General features: G+C 34.7%; 4 protein-coding genes across 4 annotated transcripts; all 4 read left to right on the forward strand.

The window, feature by feature from the left end:
- The first annotated feature begins 3,946 nt into the window (after positions 1-3,946).
- Positions 3,947-5,405, forward strand: LOC129907706 (putative uncharacterized protein DDB_G0272516). Its single transcript, XM_055984034.1, has 2 exons — positions 3,947-4,965; positions 5,036-5,405. Exons 1-2 carry the CDS (start codon positions 4,503-4,505, stop codon positions 5,038-5,040), a joined length of 468 nt encoding a protein of 155 aa, XP_055840009.1. The 5' UTR covers positions 3,947-4,502; the 3' UTR covers positions 5,041-5,405.
- Positions 5,406-7,684: 2,279 nt separating this feature from the next.
- LOC129905612 (uncharacterized) lies at positions 7,685-8,881 on the forward strand. The gene has a single exon (XM_055981142.1). The coding sequence runs from the start codon at positions 7,685-7,687 to the stop codon at positions 8,879-8,881; it is 1,197 nt and encodes a 398-aa protein (XP_055837117.1).
- A 3,197-nt stretch (positions 8,882-12,078) lies between these two features.
- Positions 12,079-13,386, forward strand: LOC129907705 (putative uncharacterized protein DDB_G0272516). The gene is made up of 2 exons (XM_055984032.1): positions 12,079-12,906; positions 12,977-13,386. Exons 1-2 carry the CDS (start codon positions 12,444-12,446, stop codon positions 12,979-12,981), a joined length of 468 nt encoding a protein of 155 aa, XP_055840007.1. The 5' UTR covers positions 12,079-12,443; the 3' UTR covers positions 12,982-13,386.
- Positions 13,387-17,712: 4,326 nt separating this feature from the next.
- LOC129907707 (putative uncharacterized protein DDB_G0272516) lies at positions 17,713-19,027 on the forward strand. Its single transcript, XM_055984035.1, has 2 exons — positions 17,713-18,545; positions 18,616-19,027. Exons 1-2 carry the CDS (start codon positions 18,083-18,085, stop codon positions 18,618-18,620), a joined length of 468 nt encoding a protein of 155 aa, XP_055840010.1. The 5' UTR covers positions 17,713-18,082; the 3' UTR covers positions 18,621-19,027.
- The last annotated feature ends 769 nt before the right edge of the window (positions 19,028-19,796 follow it).

The raw sequence follows: 19,796 nt of genomic DNA on the forward strand, positions 1-19,796 counted from the left end.
TACCTTCAGTTTTTAACTACATTTTTTTCATTTCACAATTGTTAGTATTCACTAAATGTTTAGATATGATTTATGAATTTTATTAAAAAATTCATAAAATCATCATCGAAGTGAAAAATAAATTTAACAATAAAGAAGTCAAGAAAAAAATGTATATAGAACTGCCATTTCCAAATGCTAAGAGAGGTAAAATTTTGGTTTTAATAAACGGAAATGAAAAAGCAAGCTTTTTAGTAAATAGTGCATTACAAAATAATGTAAAAATACGTACTAAAGAAAAATGTAAAATAAAATTAGCTTCTGAAGGGATTGGCGAAACTTTAGGTTCAATTCGGTCGAGTTTGAAGGGAAAAATTAAATTAAAATGGAATATAATAGATGGCCTAAATAACATACCCGCCGATGGTATAATAGGCAGGGATATTCTTGGGAACCATGCTATAATTGACTCTGTTACCGACACATTAAAAGTTTTGGATAACAACAGAAAGCTGGTATCACAATTTCCCCTTACATATATGTAATGAATATAGTCATTTACTTCAAATAAAAGAGGTACCGAATTTCCAAGAACCACTTCAAGACAAATAATAAACAGGAGTCACAAATTAAGTGAATCACGGGTTTCTCTCCCTAAAAACAGGCTTACTGTGGATAATGACAATTCAATTCAATTTCAATTTTGTTTTATTGAACATACTATATACAATTGACTTAAGCTTAACTTATTTCTAATAAGATACATTGATTGATATAAAATTTGTTGGCACATATGGGGCCTAACCTTATACAATGGATAAAAGATAAAATATATATAAATATAGTACATGAATAGGCTTAATTTTACAAGTCTGCTGACTAGGTTATCCTCGGGGTGTTCCGTCCCGGTTGTCCAGTTGTGGTATTGATAATGGTGGGTTGGGTGGTATGGCATTTAGCCGCGGTAGTAGGCCGATTGCGTATCGGCGTAAAAGTAAACTACTTCCTCGTTGTCGGTTGGGATTATGTGCTCATCCAGAATATCCAAAGCACTAAGGTATCTGGGTTCGGGATGTCGTTGTTGGGTTCTCATGCTTCTCATCAGCTGATTGGGGTGGTTGGCGATGCTTCCGACAAGTTTCTTTGCAGATTGCAGCAGATACTTTTCCAACGTCATGATGTTTGCTTCCTCGTAAAGTCGCTCGTTGCTGTAGTATTTTTGTCGCTGTCGATCGAAGTAAAGTCCGGTGCAGATCCTCAGAATTTTCCTCTCAAAAATTTGAAGTTCCTTCATGGCTGTCTTGGAAATGGTATACCATACCGGAAAGCTATAGGCGATGACAGGTCGTAGAAGCTGCTTGTAGATCAGGAGTTTCGTTGGTTGGCTTAATCCGTTTCTTCTCTTCATCAGGGGGTGAAGGCGATGGAAGGCGTAGTTGGCTTTTTTCAGGACAGACCTAGAGTGAAGGTTGAACCTCAGGAGCTCGTTAAAGTTGATCCCTAAATACTTCGCGTTGCGTTTGGGTGCCAATTTAGTACCATCAGGTAGTGTAAGTGTGATGCTCCTACAGTTTGCAGCTGACCGAATGCTTCGTCCTCCTGTTCGTCTAAAGCACAGTAATTCCGATTTGGATGAGTTGATCCGGATACCCCATTTACTGTAGAACTCATACAGTTTTCGAATGTGAGCTTCAACTTTCCTGGCAGCTATCGTTGGCGAGACGGACTTGTGGTATGTGAGCGAATCGTCAGCGTAAAGCAGGTTCTCGCACTCACTTGCAAGCGGCTGGTCTGACGTCAGGATACTATAGAGGAAGGGACCAAGTTTTGATCCTTGGGCAACTCCAGCTCTAACGCACTTCATTGCTGATTTTCTATCCTCCACTTGTACGAAAAAGTTCCTAGAAGAAAGAAAAGAAAAAATGATTTTTATTAGTGCTACAGGGAAGCCTAGTAAATAAAGTTTATGGATAAGGGCTTCTATCCATACGCTGTCAAATGCTTTCTCGACATCCAGAAAGCATGCGACGGTAACTTGATGGTTGTTCAAAGCTGAGGTGATGTCTTGGTGGAACTTCATGAGCGGATGCAGTGTGGAGTGCTTCTCCCGAAAGCCGAACTGCATGTCTGGGATAATGTTGAAATCGCTGCAAAACTTCTTGAGCTTCCTCAGTGTCAGCTCTTCCAAGAGCTTACTTAGGTTGTTGAGAAGAGAAATTGGCCTGTAATTAGATATAATGTTCCTCGCACCTTTCTTAGGAATTGCCACGATTCTTGCAGTTTTCCATTTCTGCGGGAAGTAGCTGTTGTTGATGCAGTTGTTGAGGATAATGGTTAAGAAGATTAATATTGTCTGCGGGAGCCTCTTAATGACGAAGTTGGAAATGCCATCCGGTCCGGCTGATTTCTTAGGTTTGGATAGGCTAATTATTTCGGCAATCTCTTCTGGGGTGCTCAGGTTTGGGCTGTCAACTGGATCACTTGCGGGATCTGTGGATAATGACCTTACTTTAATTTCTAACATTTTTTCTAAAAAATGTAAACGAAATAAAGACGATTCTTTTGATCGAAGACACATCCTCGTAGTGAAAAACCTAAGAAGTTCTGTGAACAACGACAATCAAAATTTGTGATCAGTCAATCAGGCAAGATGCTCATGTCCATAAGTATAACAAGCATAACTACTTAAGCTACATCCTGTAAGGTCTTGAGTTTTAAACTAGATACTACAAACTAATTATATTCCAAATTATTTATCTTGTTTTTTTGAGCATTTAATCTAATTTTTTTTTTCTATTTTCAGATAACATTAAGATGTCAAAAACTCCTTAATCAAAATCTTTTCAAATTTTTTCTTTTCCTTAATACCTCAATTCATTTTTCCACTTTCTTCTCAATTCATTATTCCAATATCTTTACTTTGTCTAATTCAAAAAAAAAAAAAAAAAAACAAATAGAAGTTGCAGTAATTAAATAAAAAAATATGTATTGAAAAAACTACATATATAAATTGATTGATTGACAACTTATAAAAGTATAAAAATTAATCGAAGATCAATTATTTAAACCTTTGCTTATAAAATCAATTAAAAAAAAAAAATATCTTATAAAAACTAAAAAATGAACTAAAACAAATATAATTGTTTAATTGTTAACTTACATAAATCAATAAACTAAACATTAAGTTAAATAAAAGTACAACAAAAAATTCAAATATTAAATTTTTACGAAACTATAACGTGATAAGTATTCAAAAAAATATTGGAAAAATAAAAAAATATCATGAAATGTGAAAATAGTCTAATTAATAAAAAAAAAAATAAAAAAGCTATGTATTGTATAAATTTGAAAAGAAAGAATATATATAAAAAAAAAACATCAAATTCAAATACTAAATTTTTATGAAACTATAACGAAATAAGTACTACAAAAAAAATATTGAAAAAAAAAAAAAATATTATGAAATGTGAAAATAGTGTAATTAAAAAAAAAAAAACAGTTCCGTATTAAATTTTATAAAAAAAAGATATTAAATAAAAAACTATTACGTACGTAAACTAGTTCTAAATTTGAAGTGAAATTTTTATATAAAAACTACTTTAAAATAAATGGTCAAGTTTATGTTTGGGAACCGCTTATCTTTATCTCTGCCTCAAACACACACTATTGTTCACATGAAAGCTACCACATTTAACCACAATGATGTTTCTGTAATGTAAATGCTTATTGTGAATTGAAACTATTATTGTAATCCATCAACCTTCAATTATGAATAATATGTATAATACCAACTTATATTAAATAAAGTACATTTAATATAATTTACTCATCCTAAGTATAACGAGTACACAGTACACGTTACATGGTGTCAGAAGTAGAAGTGATAAATTATCTGTACAAATACAATTCTAAAACATAAAAAAAAAAAAAAAAGAACACGTGCGACCGAATAACCTCACAAAATGACATCCAACGATCGCTTGCCAAAACCATTGGATTTTTCTAATTTGGCTAAAGAATGGACTACATCGAAACGCACGTTCATGGTCTACATGATCGCAAATAATAAAATGAACGAGCCGGAACAACAAAAAATTGCAACATTTTTGTGGTTAATTGGTCCAGACGCAGGAAATATCTACAACACATTATATCCAAACGATGGGACACTTGAGAGCATGTTTGGAGCAGTAAATGCACCTGCAAATCCATTTAGACAACGCGGTGGCAATAGTGAAGATGACGATGAAAGCGAAGATGGCGAAGATGGAGAAGAAGAGGAGAACGAAGGTGAGGGGCAGCAGAACAATGGTGCTCCCATAGTTTCAAACACTTTGGATATCGTCTTAAGGGCATTTGATGACTATTGCCTTCCAAGGAAAAATATTGCGATGGAATCTTATAAATTTAACACAGTAGTGCAAAAGGAAAACCAGACTTTTGCCCATTTCGAAACGGAGCTACGAACTCAGCTCCGATTTTGTGAATACAACTGTAATTGCGGAGCAACTTACTAGCATCGAATGTTGCGTGATCGTATTATTATCGGAGGAAAGGATGACCCATTAAAAAAGGTCATTGAAACTTGTAAAATTTACGAGGCTGCAAATGCAAATAAAATATTGCTAGAGCGACGTAACAATGCTTCCACTGTAAATGCCGTCTCGAAAACAACTGACCCAGAATGCAATTCGGTGTCTCGATATTGTTATAATTGTGGCGCACCTTTCACACAAAATCATATGCGCTCTTGCAAAGCCATCGACATCAATTGTTCAAACTGTGGAAGAAAGGGACACTTCAGTAAATTTTGCAAACAGAAGGGTAAGGCAAAACTAAATGGACAACAACAATCATACGGAAATCATCAACCAAGGAGAGACAACAACAGCAGCAACAGCAACAATAGCAAAAACAGCAACAACAGTAACAACAGCAGCAACAACTACAAGAAACAAACAAATAGTCTCAACTGGAATGATGAAGGTAATTACTTTAGTTTAGAGCAGGTTGATGGACATATTAGTATATTAAGTAGAAATATTAATACTTCTAGATTAAATTCAAACACTCGTGGATTAATAAGATGGACAAAAACTTATAGAATTAATAATAATTGGCTAACCACATTCAAGATTGACACTGGATCTGACGTCAATTGCATCCCAATTAATTTAATTAAGAAATTTAATGTGAATTTTCAAAAACAAAAAAATGAATTTGCTGTGCTAGACTACAGTGCTAATAAAATTAATATTCATGGATTAGTAAACTTAGAATGTTTTGATGTGGAAAGAGAAACGGTTAAAACGGCTGAATTTCTTATTGTTGATGATGCACTTGAACCGCTGCTGGGCTTGTCAGCTTGCATTGAATTTGGTTTAGTAAAACGGTTGAATACTGTGCAATCATTACCATATTTACCTGGGAATAAAGGGGAATTTATAGAAAAATATGAGAATAATTTTAGTGGTGTGGGTAAATTTCCGGGAACTTGCTCTATTAGGTTAAAAGAGGATTCGATACCCTCATTGCACTACAAAAAACGCATTCCTTTAAGCCTATGTGATCGTTTGGAATCTGAACTTGAATCGATGGTTCAGACTGGAATCATTTCTCCAGTCGATTATCCCACCGATTGGGTGAACAATGTTCAGCTCGTGGAAAAACCTAATGGAAAACTTCGGATTTGTCTTGATCCAAAGCCTCTTAATGCATGCATTAAGCGTGAACATTTCCTAATTCCAACAATCGAAGATGTAATGAGACGATTGGCAAATAAATGTGTATTTTCTGTGCTCGATTTAAGCAACGGATTTTGGCACATGGAACTTGATGCTAAAAGTGCAGATTTAACTACGTTTATGACTCCAGTAGGTAGGTTTAAGTTCAATCGTGTGCCATTTGGTATAAATAGTGCACCGGAAATGTTCCAGAAAAAAATGGTGCAAACATTCGGTGACATTCCTTATCTCTTTATATATTTTGATGATTTGGCTATTGCAGCTGCAACTGATATTGAACATGATCAAACCCTTTCAATCGTAATGGAACGCGCCATGAAGTATAACATTAAATTTAATGCGGACAAAATTCAATTTAAGCAAAAGCAAATTAAGTTCATGGGTCATTTAATTTCAGAGGGTCAGATAAAACCCGACTTTCGATACACCAAAGCCATTGTAGATATGCCCAAACCAACAAACAAATCCAGTGTTATGAGATTGCTTGGATTATTTAAGTATCTTGCAAAATTCATTCCTAATTTGTCGTGCCATTCGATACATAAAGTCACTCGGCAGGTGTGTTTATTGGAAGATAACTATAAATTATACTTGCGTGCAGGGTTCGGACTTTACTTCGATCGAAGTAGATTTACTTCGATTTTGGGCAAAAAATAAAATCTACTTCCCTACTTCTCTTTTTCAGGATCTACTTCTATTTCTTAATTGAAAAATATTTTTCAAGTATGTAATAAATTTAGAGAAAGGGATTTAACTTCAATTTTAAATCTGGTCGAGGCATTGAGAAATAAAGCTCAACTGATATCTCAAAAGATTTTTTTTTAACGATTTAACGATATTTTTATTGAACAGTAATTATATATATACAATTTGCTTAAAGCTAGTTATCTTAAAATTTACATTGATTATATTAGTATTATGTTGGCACAAAAGGGGCCTAACGTTTTTACATTGTTTTTTTTTTTAACTAAATTTACAGTTAATTGTCATTGTATTTGTTTAAAATTTTAATTCTGTTGGCAGCTTCTTAACTCAGGTTGTTCAGGTCCGGTTGTCATTGTGAAGGTTGGATTAGGGAGAGGTGAGGCTTTCAGCCACGATAGTGAGCTGACCCAGGATCAGCGTAGAATGAATGTTCTCTTCGTCGTTGGTTGATATCAAATCCTCATCCAAAAGTTCCTTAGCTTCTAAGTTCCGCTGGTTAGGATGTCTTGGCTGGTTCATGATTCTTCCTATTATTGGGTTAGGGTGGTTGGTCAGGTTCTGTAGGCATCTTCTGCTTGATTGGATAAGGTATTTGTCGAGTTTTATAATTTTGGCTTCTTGTATCTCAAAATATGAATGGAGGTCAATTATTCTTCGAATTCAAGATAGAAATAAAGGTTGTCAAAGTAATTTTGACTGATTTTGAAGAATTCCGGACCAAAAATTTGTTAGATTATGCTGAATTAACCGTTTTACCCTTTAGCACCGTTACATCTTTTGAAAAAGATCATTATAAAAAAGTAAAAAAAAAAATAATTTTGTTGAAAAATAATTTTTTTTAAATAAATTTTTGGAAATAAATGTTCTGAAAGTTTAATGTTGGAATCTACTTCCGAAATTTTGGATCTACTTCACTTTTTTTTCAAATTCGCTTCGAAATTTTGAAACTGAAGTTCGAACCCTGCTTGCGTGTAATTAAAGATGATGATAAGTACACGCGCATATGTAAATATGTACCAACGGGATGGCCCGGATATCATCAGCTTGATGAATTAAGCCAAAAATTTCATAAATACCGTGATAATTTACATTTTGAGAATGGGCTTCTTTTTAAAGACCATAGACTGGTCATTCCGTCTGAACTTCAGACAAAAATATCCAAGTGGCTACACGAACCACATTTAGGAGTTGAAAAAACGTTTTCACGTGCACGCTCCCACTATTTTTGGCCGGGTATGTCGTAAAAAATTAAAGAAATGGTTTCGCAATGTACTATTTGCGAAAAGTTCAAACGAAACATTCAAAAAGAACCGTTGGTTCAGGATTCTAATCCTGGGTACCTGTTTCAAAGAGTGGCAATTGATTTATTTGAAATGGCTGGACACGATTATATATCAATTATCGATGCGTATTCGGGTTTTATCATATCAGAAAAACTAAGTAGGAAAACGTCTAGTCATATAATTGAAGTCATTGTAAGAATATTTGATCGCGTAGGATATCCATCGGAAATCAGATGTGATAATAGCCCCTTTGGCTCAGTGGCATTCGAGAAATTTGCCAATGAGGCAAACATTTTATTTACTTTTTCTAGTCCACGGTACCCGCAAAGTAATGGACTTGCGGAAAAGGGCGTAGCTATTACGAAAAATCTTTTGAGGCGATGTTATGAGGTACATGAAACGGATAGATTTCAATATCGCATACTCGAGTATAACACCACCCAGGTCGCGACTATGAAACTATCGCCTGCTCAATTATTCTTTGGCCGCCAGATTAAGACAAGATTACCGGTAGCGAGTCAACTGTTATATCGAAGCAATATAAATGAAGTCGATATTCAAGAAAAAATTCAAAAGAAAAAGGAAAAACAGAAATATTATTACGACCGAACCGCGAGATCTTTGCCAATGTTGAATGTGGGTGACCTAGTAATTTTTAAGAAAAATGGCAAAGAATGGCAATACGGAAAGATTACAGATAATATTAATGATAGGTCATATATTGTACTAGATAACTTTGGTAATTATTTTCGAAGAAATCGCAGATTCATAGCTAAGACAAAAAATAATGAAATAAGTACTAGTGAACTGCTATTTGAAGATCATATAAGAAATAATGTTAATTCTGAATGTAATAATGACAAAGAAATCAATATTATACTGCCAAATAAGAAAAACAATACTGATGTTAATATTAGTTTAAGCAAAAATAATGATAATACAATTGTACCGCCTAAAAGTAACACGCCAAACGAAGCCGAACGATCAACGGAACAACAAAGCTCATCAGTAATTCATAATGAATCAAGTCATCGTGACAGCTTCGTACCTGACTCAGGAACAGAGGTTGCCGAAATGCCTGATAAAAGTGCAAGGCCTTTTGTGACTCGAAGTGGTCGAGTAAGTGCACCCCCTGTTCGATATGGTAACTTTGCCAAAAAGATTATTTAGTGATATACCTAATGCTCGTAAACATAACATACAAAAAAAAAAAAAAAAAAAAAAAGAAGCGTGTAATGTAAATGCTTATTGTGAATTGAAACTATTATTGTAATCCATCAACCTTCAATTATGAATAGGTCACAGCTTAGAAATGAAACGTCAAACCAGTTGAGCTTCAACCATCATAGAATAAAGATCCGGTTGTCATTGTGAAGGTTGGATTAGGGAGAGGTGAGGCTTTCAGCCACGATAGTGAGCTGACCCAGGATCAGCGTAGAATGAATGTTCTCTTCGTCGTTGGTTGATATCAAATCCTCATCCAAAAGTTCCTTAGCTTCTAAGTTCCGCTGGTTAGGATGTCTTGGCTGGTTCATGATTCTTCCTATTATTGGGTTAGGGTGGTTGGTCAGGTTCTGTAGGCATCTTCTGCTTGATTGGATAAGGTATTTGTCGAGTTTTATAATTTTGGCTTCTTGTATCTCAAAATATGAATGGAGGTCAATTATTCTTCGAATTCAAGATAGAAATAAAGGTTGTCAAAGTAATTTTGACTGATTTTGAAGAATTCCGGACCAAAAATTTGTTAGATTATGCTGAATTAACCGTTTTACCCTTTAGCACCGTTACATCTTTTGGAAAAGATCATTATAAAAAAGTAAAAAAAAAATAATTTTGTTGAAAAATAATTTTTTTTAAATAAATTTTTGGAAATAAATGTTCTGAAAGTTTAATGTTGGAATCTACTTCCGAAATTTTGGATCTACTTCACTTTTTTTTCAAATTTGCTTCGAAATTTTGAAACTGAAGTTCGAACCCTGCTTGCGTGTAATTAAAGATGATGATAAGTACACGCGCATATGTAAATATGTACAAACGGGATGGCCCGGATATCATCAGCTTGATGAATTAAGCCAAAAATTTCATAAATACCGTGATAATTTACATTTTGAGAATGGGCTTCTTTTTAAAGACCATAGACTGGTCATTCCGTCTGAACTTCAGACAAAAATATCCAAGTGGCTACACGAACCACATTTAGGAGTTGAAAAAACGCTTTCACGTGCACGCTCCCACTATTTTTGGCCGGGTATGTCGTAAAAAATTAAAGAAATGGTTTCGCAATGTACTATTTGCGAAAAGTTCAAACGAAACATTCAAAAAGAACCGTTGGTTCAGGATTCTAATCCTGGGTACCTGTTTCAAAGAGTGGCAATTGATTTATTTGAAATGGCTGGACACGATTATATATCAATTATCGATGCGTATTCGGGTTTTATCATATCAGAAAAACTAAGTAGGAAAACGTCTAGTCATATAATTGAAGTCATTGTAAGAATATTTGATCGCGTAGGATATCCATCGGAAATCAGATGTGATAATAGCCCCTTTGGCTCAGTGGCATTCGAGAAATTTGCCAATGAGGCAAACATTTTATTTACTTTTTCTAGTCCACGGTACCCGCAAAGTAATGGACTTGCGGAAAAGGGCGTAGCTATTACGAAAAATCTTTTGAGGCGATGTTATGAGGTACATGAAACGGATAGATTTCAATATCGCATACTCGAGTATAACACCACCCAGGTCGCGACTATGAAACTATCGCCTGCTCAATTATTCTTTGGCCGCCAGATTAAGACAAGATTACCGGTAGCGAGTCAACTGTTATATCGAAGCAATATAAATGAAGTCGATATTCAAGAAAAAATTCAAAAGAAAAAGGAAAAACAGAAATATTATTACGACCGAACCGCGAGATCTTTGCCAATGTTGAATGTGGGTGACCTAGTAATTTTTAAGAAAAATGGCAAAGAATGGCAATACGGAAAGATTACAGATAATATTAATGATAGGTCATATATTGTACTAGATAACTTTGGTAATTATTTTCGAAGAAATCGCAGATTCATAGCTAAGACAAAAAATAATGAAATAAGTACTAGTGAACTGCTATTTGAAGATCATATAAGAAATAATGTTAATTCTGAATGTAATAATGACAAAGAAATCAATATTATACTGCCAAATAAGAAAAACAATACTGATGTTAATATTAGTTTAAGCAAAAATAATGATAATACAATTGTACCGCCTAAAAGTAACACGCCAAACGAAGCCGAACGATCAACGGAACAACAAAGCTCATCAGTAATTCATAATGAATCAGTTCATCGTGACAGCTTCGTACCTGACTCAGGAACAGAGGTTGCCGAAATGCCTGATAAAAGTGCAAGGCCTTTTGTGACTCGAAGTGGTCGAGTAAGTGCACCCCCTGTTCGATATGGTAACTTTACCAAAAAGATTATTTAGTGATATACCTAATGCTCGTAAACATAACATACAAAAAAAAAAAAAAAAAAAAAAAAGCGTGTAATGTAAATGCTTATTGTGAATTGAAACTATTATTGTAATCCATCAACCTTCAATTATGAATAGGTCACAGCTTAGAAATGAAACGTCAAACCAGTTGAGCTTCAACCATCATAGAATAAAGATTAATATTAAGAAGTATTTATTCATTGTATAATACCAACTTATATTAAATAAAGTACATTTAATCATCTAACGTATAATTTACTCATCCTAAGTATAACGAGTACACAGTACACGTTACAATTTCACCCATGCCAGGAAGCTGTAAGATCTAAGGGATATTTTACTCGAATTGAAGCAAGCTCAGACGTATTAGTTGAAATGTAGTGTAACTCAAAGCCGAGATTAAATGTCGAACTGCCCAACAGTCACCTAATAGGCAACAGTGCTGATGTCGGCGATCCCGGTCCTGCTTGAAATACCTTCTGGAAACATTCAACTTCGATAAAATAAATCAATACCCTTCGAAGATGTTTATACTTCAACATCATCAACCCAGAATTGTTGTTATACTTCAATAATTAAAATGTGTTAGAAGCTTAAGCAATTGTATCTTGTGCGAGATGAGATATAGAAATGGCAATTGGTTCTCCCGAGTTGAAGCAGACTGCAGTCAAGGCTAATAATTCAGTACCTACATGACAATCATCGACTCCACAGCAAGCCGTTAAACAACACCAAACTTAAACAAACTGACCGACCAAAAATATAAATTTAAATTAACTCAAAATATTAAATAATTAATTAAATAAAAAAAAAGAAATTTACAGAAAGAGAAATACAAACACGTTAGTTGTATTGAAAATAATACATTAGATTGAAATCATTATATCCAAACGATGGGACACTTGAGAGCATGTTTGGAGCAGTAAATGCACCTGCAAATCCATTTAGACAACGCGGTGGCAATAGTGAAGATGACGATGAAAGCGAAGATGGCGAAGATGGAGAAGAAGAGGAGAACGAAGGTGAGGGGCAGCAGAACAATGGTGCTCCCATAGTTTCAAACACTTTGGATATCGTCTTAAGGGCATTTGATGACTATTGCCTTCCAAGGAAAAATATTGCGATGGAATCTTATAAATTTAACACAGTAGTGCAAAAGGAAAACCAGACTTTTGCCCATTTCGAAACGGAGCTACGAACTCAGCTCCGATTTTGTGAATACAACTGTAATTGCGGAGCAACTTACTAGCATCGAATGTTGCGTGATCGTATTATTATCGGAGGAAAGGATGACCCATTAAAAAAGGTCATTGAAACTTGTAAAATTTACGAGGCTGCAAATGCAAATAAAATATTGCTAGAGCGACGTAACAATGCTTCCACTGTAAATGCCGTCTCGAAAACAACTGACCCAGAATGCAATTCGGTGTCTCGATATTGTTATAATTGTGGCGCACCTTTCACACAAAATCATATGCGCTCTTGCAAAGCCATCGACATCAATTGTTCAAACTGTGGAAGAAAGGGACACTTCAGTAAATTTTGCAAACAGAAGGGTAAGGCAAAACTAAATGGACAACAACAATCATACGGAAATCATCAACCAAGGAGAGACAACAACAGCAGCAACAGCAACAATAGCAAAAACAGCAACAACAGTAACAACAGCAGCAACAACTACAAGAAACAAACAAATAGTCTCAACTGGAATGATGAAGGTAATTACTTTAGTTTAGAGCAGGTTGATGGACATATTAGTATATTAAGTAGAAATATTAATACTTCTAGATTAAATTCAAACACTCGTGGATTAATAAGATGGACAAAAACTTATAGAATTAATAATAATTGGCTAACCACATTCAAGATTGACACTGGATCTGACGTCAATTGCATCCCAATTAATTTAATTAAGAAATTTAATGTGAATTTTCAAAAACAAAAAAATGAATTTGCTGTGCTAGACTACAGTGCTAATAAAATTAATATTCATGGATTAGTAAACTTAGAATGTTTTGATGTGGAAAGAGAAACGGTTAAAACGGCTGAATTTCTTATTGTTGATGATGCACTTGAACCGCTGCTGGGCTTGTCAACTTGCATTGAATTTGGTTTAGTAAAACGGTTGAATACTGTGCAATCATTACCATATTTACCTGGGAATAAAGGGGAATTTATAGAAAAATATGAGAATAATTTTAGTGGTGTGGGTAAATTTCCGGGAACTTGCTCTATTAGGTTAAAAGAGGATTCGATACCCTCATTGCACTACAAAAAACGAATTCCTTTAAGCCTATGTGATCGTTTGAAATCTGAACTTGAATCGATGGTTCAGACTGGAATCATTTCTCCAGTCGATTATCCCACCGATTGGGTGAACAATGTTCAGCTCGTGGAAAAACCTAATGGAAAACTTCGGATTTGTCTTGATCCAAAGCCTCTTAATGCATGCATTAAGCGTGAACATTTCCTAATTCCAACAATCGAAGATGTAATGAGACGATTGGCAAATAAATGTGTATTTTCTGTGCTCGATTTAAGCAACGGATTTTGGCACATGGAACTTGATGCTAAAAGTGCAGATTTAACTACGTTTATGACTCCAGTAGGTAGGTTTAAGTTCAATCGTGTGCCATTTGGTATAAATAGTGCACCGGAAATGTTCCAGAAAAAAATGGTGCAAACATTCGGTGACATTCCTTATCTCTTTATATATTTTGATGATTTGGCTATTGCAGCTGCAACTGATATTGAACATGATCAAACCCTTTCAATCGTAATGGAACGCGCCATGAAGTATAACATTAAATTTAATGCGGACAAAATTCAATTTAAGCAAAAGCAAATTAAGTTCATGGGTCATTTAATTTCAGAGGGTCAGATAAAACCCGACTTTCGATACACCAAAGCCATTGTAGATATGCCCAAACCAACAAACAAATCCAGTGTTATGAGATTGCTTGGATTATTTAAGTATCTTGCAAAATTCATTCCTAATTTGTCGTGCCATTCGATACATAAAGTCACTCGGCAGGTGTGTTTATTGGAAGATAACTATAAATTATACTTGCGTGCAGGGTTCGGACTTTACTTCGATCGAAGTAGATTTACTTCGATTTTGGGCAAAAAATAAAATCTACTTCCCTACTTCTCTTTTTCAGGATCTACTTCTATTTCTTAATTGAAAAATATTTTTCAAGTAATAAATTTAGAGAAAGGGATTTAACTTCAATTTTAAATCTGGTCGAGGCATTGAGAAATAAAGCTCAACTGATATCTCAAAAGATTTTTTTTTAACGATTTAACGATATTTTTATTGAACAGTAATTATATATATACAATTTGCTTAAAGCTAGTTATCTTAAAATTTACATTGATTATATTAGTATTATGTTGGCACAAAAGGGGCCTAACGTTTTTACATTGTTTTTTTTTTAACTAAATTTACAGTTAATTGTCATTGTATTTGTTTAAAATTTTAATTCTGTTGGCAGCTTCTTAACTCAGGTTGTTCAGGTCCGGTTGTCATTGTGAAGGTTGGATTAGGGAGAGGTGAGGCTTTCAGCCACGATAGTGAGCTGACCCAGGATCAGCGTAGAATGAATGTTCTCTTCGTCGTTGGTTGATATCAAATCCTCATCCAAAAGTTCCTTAGCTTCTAAGTTCCGCTGGTTAGGATGTCTTGGCTGGTTCATGATTCTTCCTATTATTGGGTTAGGGTGGTTGGTCAGGTTCTGTAGGCATCTTCTGCTTGATTGGGTAAGGTATTTGTCGAGTTTTATAATTTTGGCTTCTTGTATCTCAAAATATGAATGGAGGTCAATTATTCTTCGAATTCAAGATAGAAATAAAGGTTGTCAAAGTAATTTTGACTGATTTTGAAGAATTCCGGACCAAAAATTTGTTAGATTATGCTGAATTAACCGTTTTACCCTTTAGCACCGTTACATCTTTTGGAAAAGATCATTATAAAAAAGTAAAAAAAAAATAATTTTGTTGAAACATAATTTTTTTTAAATAAATTTTTGGAAATAAATGTTCTGAAAGTTTAATGTTGGAATCTACTTCCGAAATTTTGGATCTACTTCACTTTTTTTTCAAATTTGCTTCGAAATTTTGAAACTGAAGTTCGAACCCTGCTTGCGTGTAATTAAAGATGATGATAAGTACACGCGCATATGTAAATATGTACAAACGGGATGGCCCGGATATCATCAGCTTGATGAATTAAGCCAAAAATTTCATAAATACCGTGATAATTTACATTTTGAGAATGGGCTTCTTTTTAAAGACCATAGACTGGTCATTCCGTCTGAACTTCAGACAAAAATATCCAAGTGGCTACACGAACCACATTTAGGAGTTGAAAAAACGCTTTCACGTGCACGCTCCCACTATTTTTGGCCGGGTATGTCGTAAAAAATTAAAGAAATGGTTTCGCAATGTACTATTTGCGAAAAGTTCAAACGAAACATTCAAAAAGAACCGTTGGTTCAGGATTCTAATCCTGGGTACCTGTTTCAAAGAGTGGCAATTGATTTATTTGAAATGGCTGGACACGATTATATATCAATTATCGATGCGTATTCGGGTTTTATCATATCAGAAAAACTAAGTAGGAAAACGTCTAGTCATATAATTGAAGTCATTGTAAGAATATTTGATCGCGTAGGATATCCATCGGAAATCAGATGTGATAATAGCCCCTTTGGCTCAGTGGCATTCGAGAAATTTGCCAATGAGGCAAACATTTTATTTACTTTTTCTAGTCCACGGTACCCGCAAAGTAATGGACTTGCGGAAAAGGGCGTAGCTATTACGAAAAATCTTTTGAGGCGATGTTATGAGGTACATGAAACGGATAGATTTCAATATCGCATACTCGAGTATAACACCACCCAGGTCGCGACTATGAAACTATCGCCTGCTCAATTATTCTTTGGCCGCCAGATTAAGACAAGATTACCGGTAGCGAGTCAACTGTTATATCGAAGCAATATAAATGAAGTCGATATTCAAGAAAAAATTCAAAAGAAAAAGGAAAAACAGAAATATTATTACGACCGAACCGCGAGATCTTTGCCAATGTTGAATGTGGGTGACCTAGTAATTTTTAAGAAAAATGGCAAAGAATGGCAATACGGAAAGATTACAGATAATATTAATGATAGGTCATATATTGTACTAGATAACTTTGGTAATTATTTTCGAAGAAATCGCAGATTCATAGCTAAGACAAAAAATAATGAAATAAGTACTAGTGAACTGCTATTTGAAGATCATATAAGAAATAATGTTAATTCTGAATGTAATAATGACAAAGAAATCAATATTATACTGCCAAATAAGAAAAACAATACTGATGTTAATATTAGTTTAAGCAAAAATAATGATAATACAATTGTACCGCCTAAAAGTAACACGCCAAACGAAGCCGAACGATCAACGGAACAACAAAGCTCATCAGTAATTCATAATGAATCAGTTCATCGTGACAGCTTCGTACCTGACTCAGGAACAGAGGTTGCCGAAATGCCTGATAAAAGTGCAAGGCCTTTTGTGACTCGAAGTGGTCGAGTAAGTGCACCCCCTGTTCGATATGGTAACTTTGCCAAAAAGATTATTTAGTGATATACCTAATGCTCGTAAACATAACATACAAAAAAAAAAAAAAAAAAAAAAAGAAGCGTGTAATGTAAATGCTTATTGTGAATTGAAACTATTATTGTAATCCATCAACCTTCAATTATGAATAGGTCACAGCTTAGAAATGAAACGTCAAACCAGTTGAGCTTCAACCATCATAGAATAAAGATTAATATTAAGAAGTATTTATTCATTGTATAATACCAACTTATATTAAATAAAGTACATTTAATCATCTAACGTATAATTTACTCATCCTAAGTATAACGAGTACACAGTACACGTTACAATTTCACCCATGCCAGGAAGCTGTAAGATCTAAGGGATATTTTACTCGAATTGAAGCAAGCTCAGACGTATTAGTTGAAATGTAGTGTAACTCAAAGCCGAGATTAAATGTCGAACTGCCCAACAGTCACCTAATAGGCAACAGTGCTGATGTCGGCGATCCCGGTCCTGCTTGAAATACCTTCTGGAAACATTCAACTTCGATAAAATAAATCAATACCCTTCGAAGATGTTTATACTTCAACATCATCAACCCAGAATTGTTGTTATACTTCAATAATTAAAATGTGTTAGAAGCTTAAGCAATTGTATCTTGTGCGAGATGAGATATAGAAATGGCAATTGGTTCTCCCGAGTTGAAGCAGACTGCAGTCAAGGCTAATAATTCAGTACCTACATGACAATCATCGACTCCACAGCAAGCCGTTAAACAACACCAAACTTAAACAAACTGACCGACCAAAAATATAAATTTAAATTAATTCAAAATATTAAATAATTAATTAAATAAAAAAAAAGAAATTTACAGAAAGAGAAATACAAACACGTTAGTTGTATTGAAAATAATACATTAGATTGAAATCATTATATCCAAACGATGGGACACTTGAGAGCATGTTTGGAGCAGTAAATGCACCTGCAAATCCATTTAGACAACGCGGTGGCAATAGTGAAGATGACGATGAAAGCGAAGATGGCGAAGATGGAGAAGAAGAGGAGAACGAAGGTGAGGGGCAGCAGAACAATGGTGCTCCCATAGTTTCAAACACTTTGGATATCGTCTTAAGGGCATTTGATGACTATTGCCTTCCAAGGAAAAATATTGCGATGGAATCTTATAAATTTAACACAGTAGTGCAAAAGGAAAACCAGACTTTTGCCCATTTCGAAACGGAGCTACGAACTCAGCTCCGATTTTGTGAATACAACTGTAATTGCGGAGCAACTTACTAGCATCGAATGTTGCGTGATCGTATTATTATCGGAGGAAAGGATGACCCATTAAAAAAGGTCATTGAAACTTGTAAAATTTACGAGGCTGCAAATGCAAATAAAATATTGCTAGAGCGACGTAACAATGCTTCCACTGTAAATGCCGTCTCGAAAACAACTGACCCAGAATGCAATTCGGTGTCTCGATATTGTTATAATTGTGGCGCACCTTTCACACAAAATCATATGCGCTCTTGCAAAGCCATCGACATCAATTGTTCAAACTGTGGAAGAAAGGGACACTTCAGTAAATTTTGCAAACAGAAGGGTAAGGCAAAACTAAATGGACAACAACAATCATACGGAAATCATCAACCAAGGAGAGACAACAACAGCAGCAACAGCAACAATAGCAAAAACAGCAACAACAGTAACAACAGCAGCAACAACTACAAGAAACAAACAAATAGTCTCAACTGGAATGATGAAGGTAATTACTTTAGTTTAGAGCAGGTTGATGGACATATTAGTATATTAAGTAGAAATATTAATACTTCTAGATTAAATTCAAACACTCGTGGATTAATAAGATGGACAAAAACTTATAGAATTAATAATAATTGGCTAACCACATTCAAGATTGACACTGGATCTGACGTCAATTGCATCCCAATTAATTTAATTAAGAAATTTAATGTGAATTTTCAAAAACAAAAAAATGAATTTGCTGTGCTAGACTACAGTGCTAATAAAATTAATATTCATGGATTAGTAAACTTAGAATGTTTTGATGTGGAAAGAGAAACGGTTAAAACGGCTGAATTTCTTATTGTTGATGATGCACTTGAACCGCTGCTGGGCTTGTCAACTTGCATTGAATTTGGTTTAGTAAAACGGTTGAATACTGTGCAATCATTACCATATTTACCTGGGAATAAAGGGGAATTTATAGAAAAATATGAGAATAATTTTAGTGGTGTGGGTAAATTTCCGGGAACTTGCTCTATTAGGTTAAAAGAGGATTCGATACCCTCATTGCACTACAAAAAACGCATTCCTTTAAGCCTATGTGATCGTTTGGAATCTGAACTTGAATCGATGGTTCAGACTGGAATCATTTCTCCAGTCGATTATCCCACCGATTGGGTGAACAATGTTCAGCTCGTGGAAAAACCTAATGGAAAACTTCGGATTTGTCTTGATCCAAAGCCTCTTAATGCATGCATTAAGCGTGAACATTTCCTAATTCCAACAATCGAAGATGTAATGAGACGATTGGCAAATAAATGTGTATTTTCTGTGCTCGATTTAAGCAACGGATTTTGGCACATGGAACTTGATGCTAAAAGTGCAGATTTAACTACGTTTATGACTCCAGTAGGTAGGTTTAAGTTCAATCGTGTGCCATTTGGTATAAATAGTGCACCGGAAATGTTCCAGAAAAAAATGGTGCAAACATTCGGTGACATTCCTAATCTCTTTATATATTTTGATGATTTGGCTATTGCAGCTGCAACTGATATTGAACATGATCAAACCCTTTCAATCGTAATGGAACGCGCCATGAAGTATAACATTAAATTTAATGCGGATAAAATTCAATTTAAGCAAAAGCAAATTAAGTTCATGGGTCATTTAATTTCAGAGGGTCAGATAAAACCCGACTTTCGATACACCAAAGCCATTGTAGATATGCCCAAACCAACAAACAAATCCAGTGTTATGAGATTGCTTGGATTAT

Source organism: Episyrphus balteatus, chromosome 1 (assembly GCF_945859705.1).
Source record: "Episyrphus balteatus chromosome 1, idEpiBalt1.1, whole genome shotgun sequence".
NCBI lineage: Eukaryota > Metazoa > Arthropoda > Insecta > Diptera > Syrphidae > Episyrphus > Episyrphus balteatus.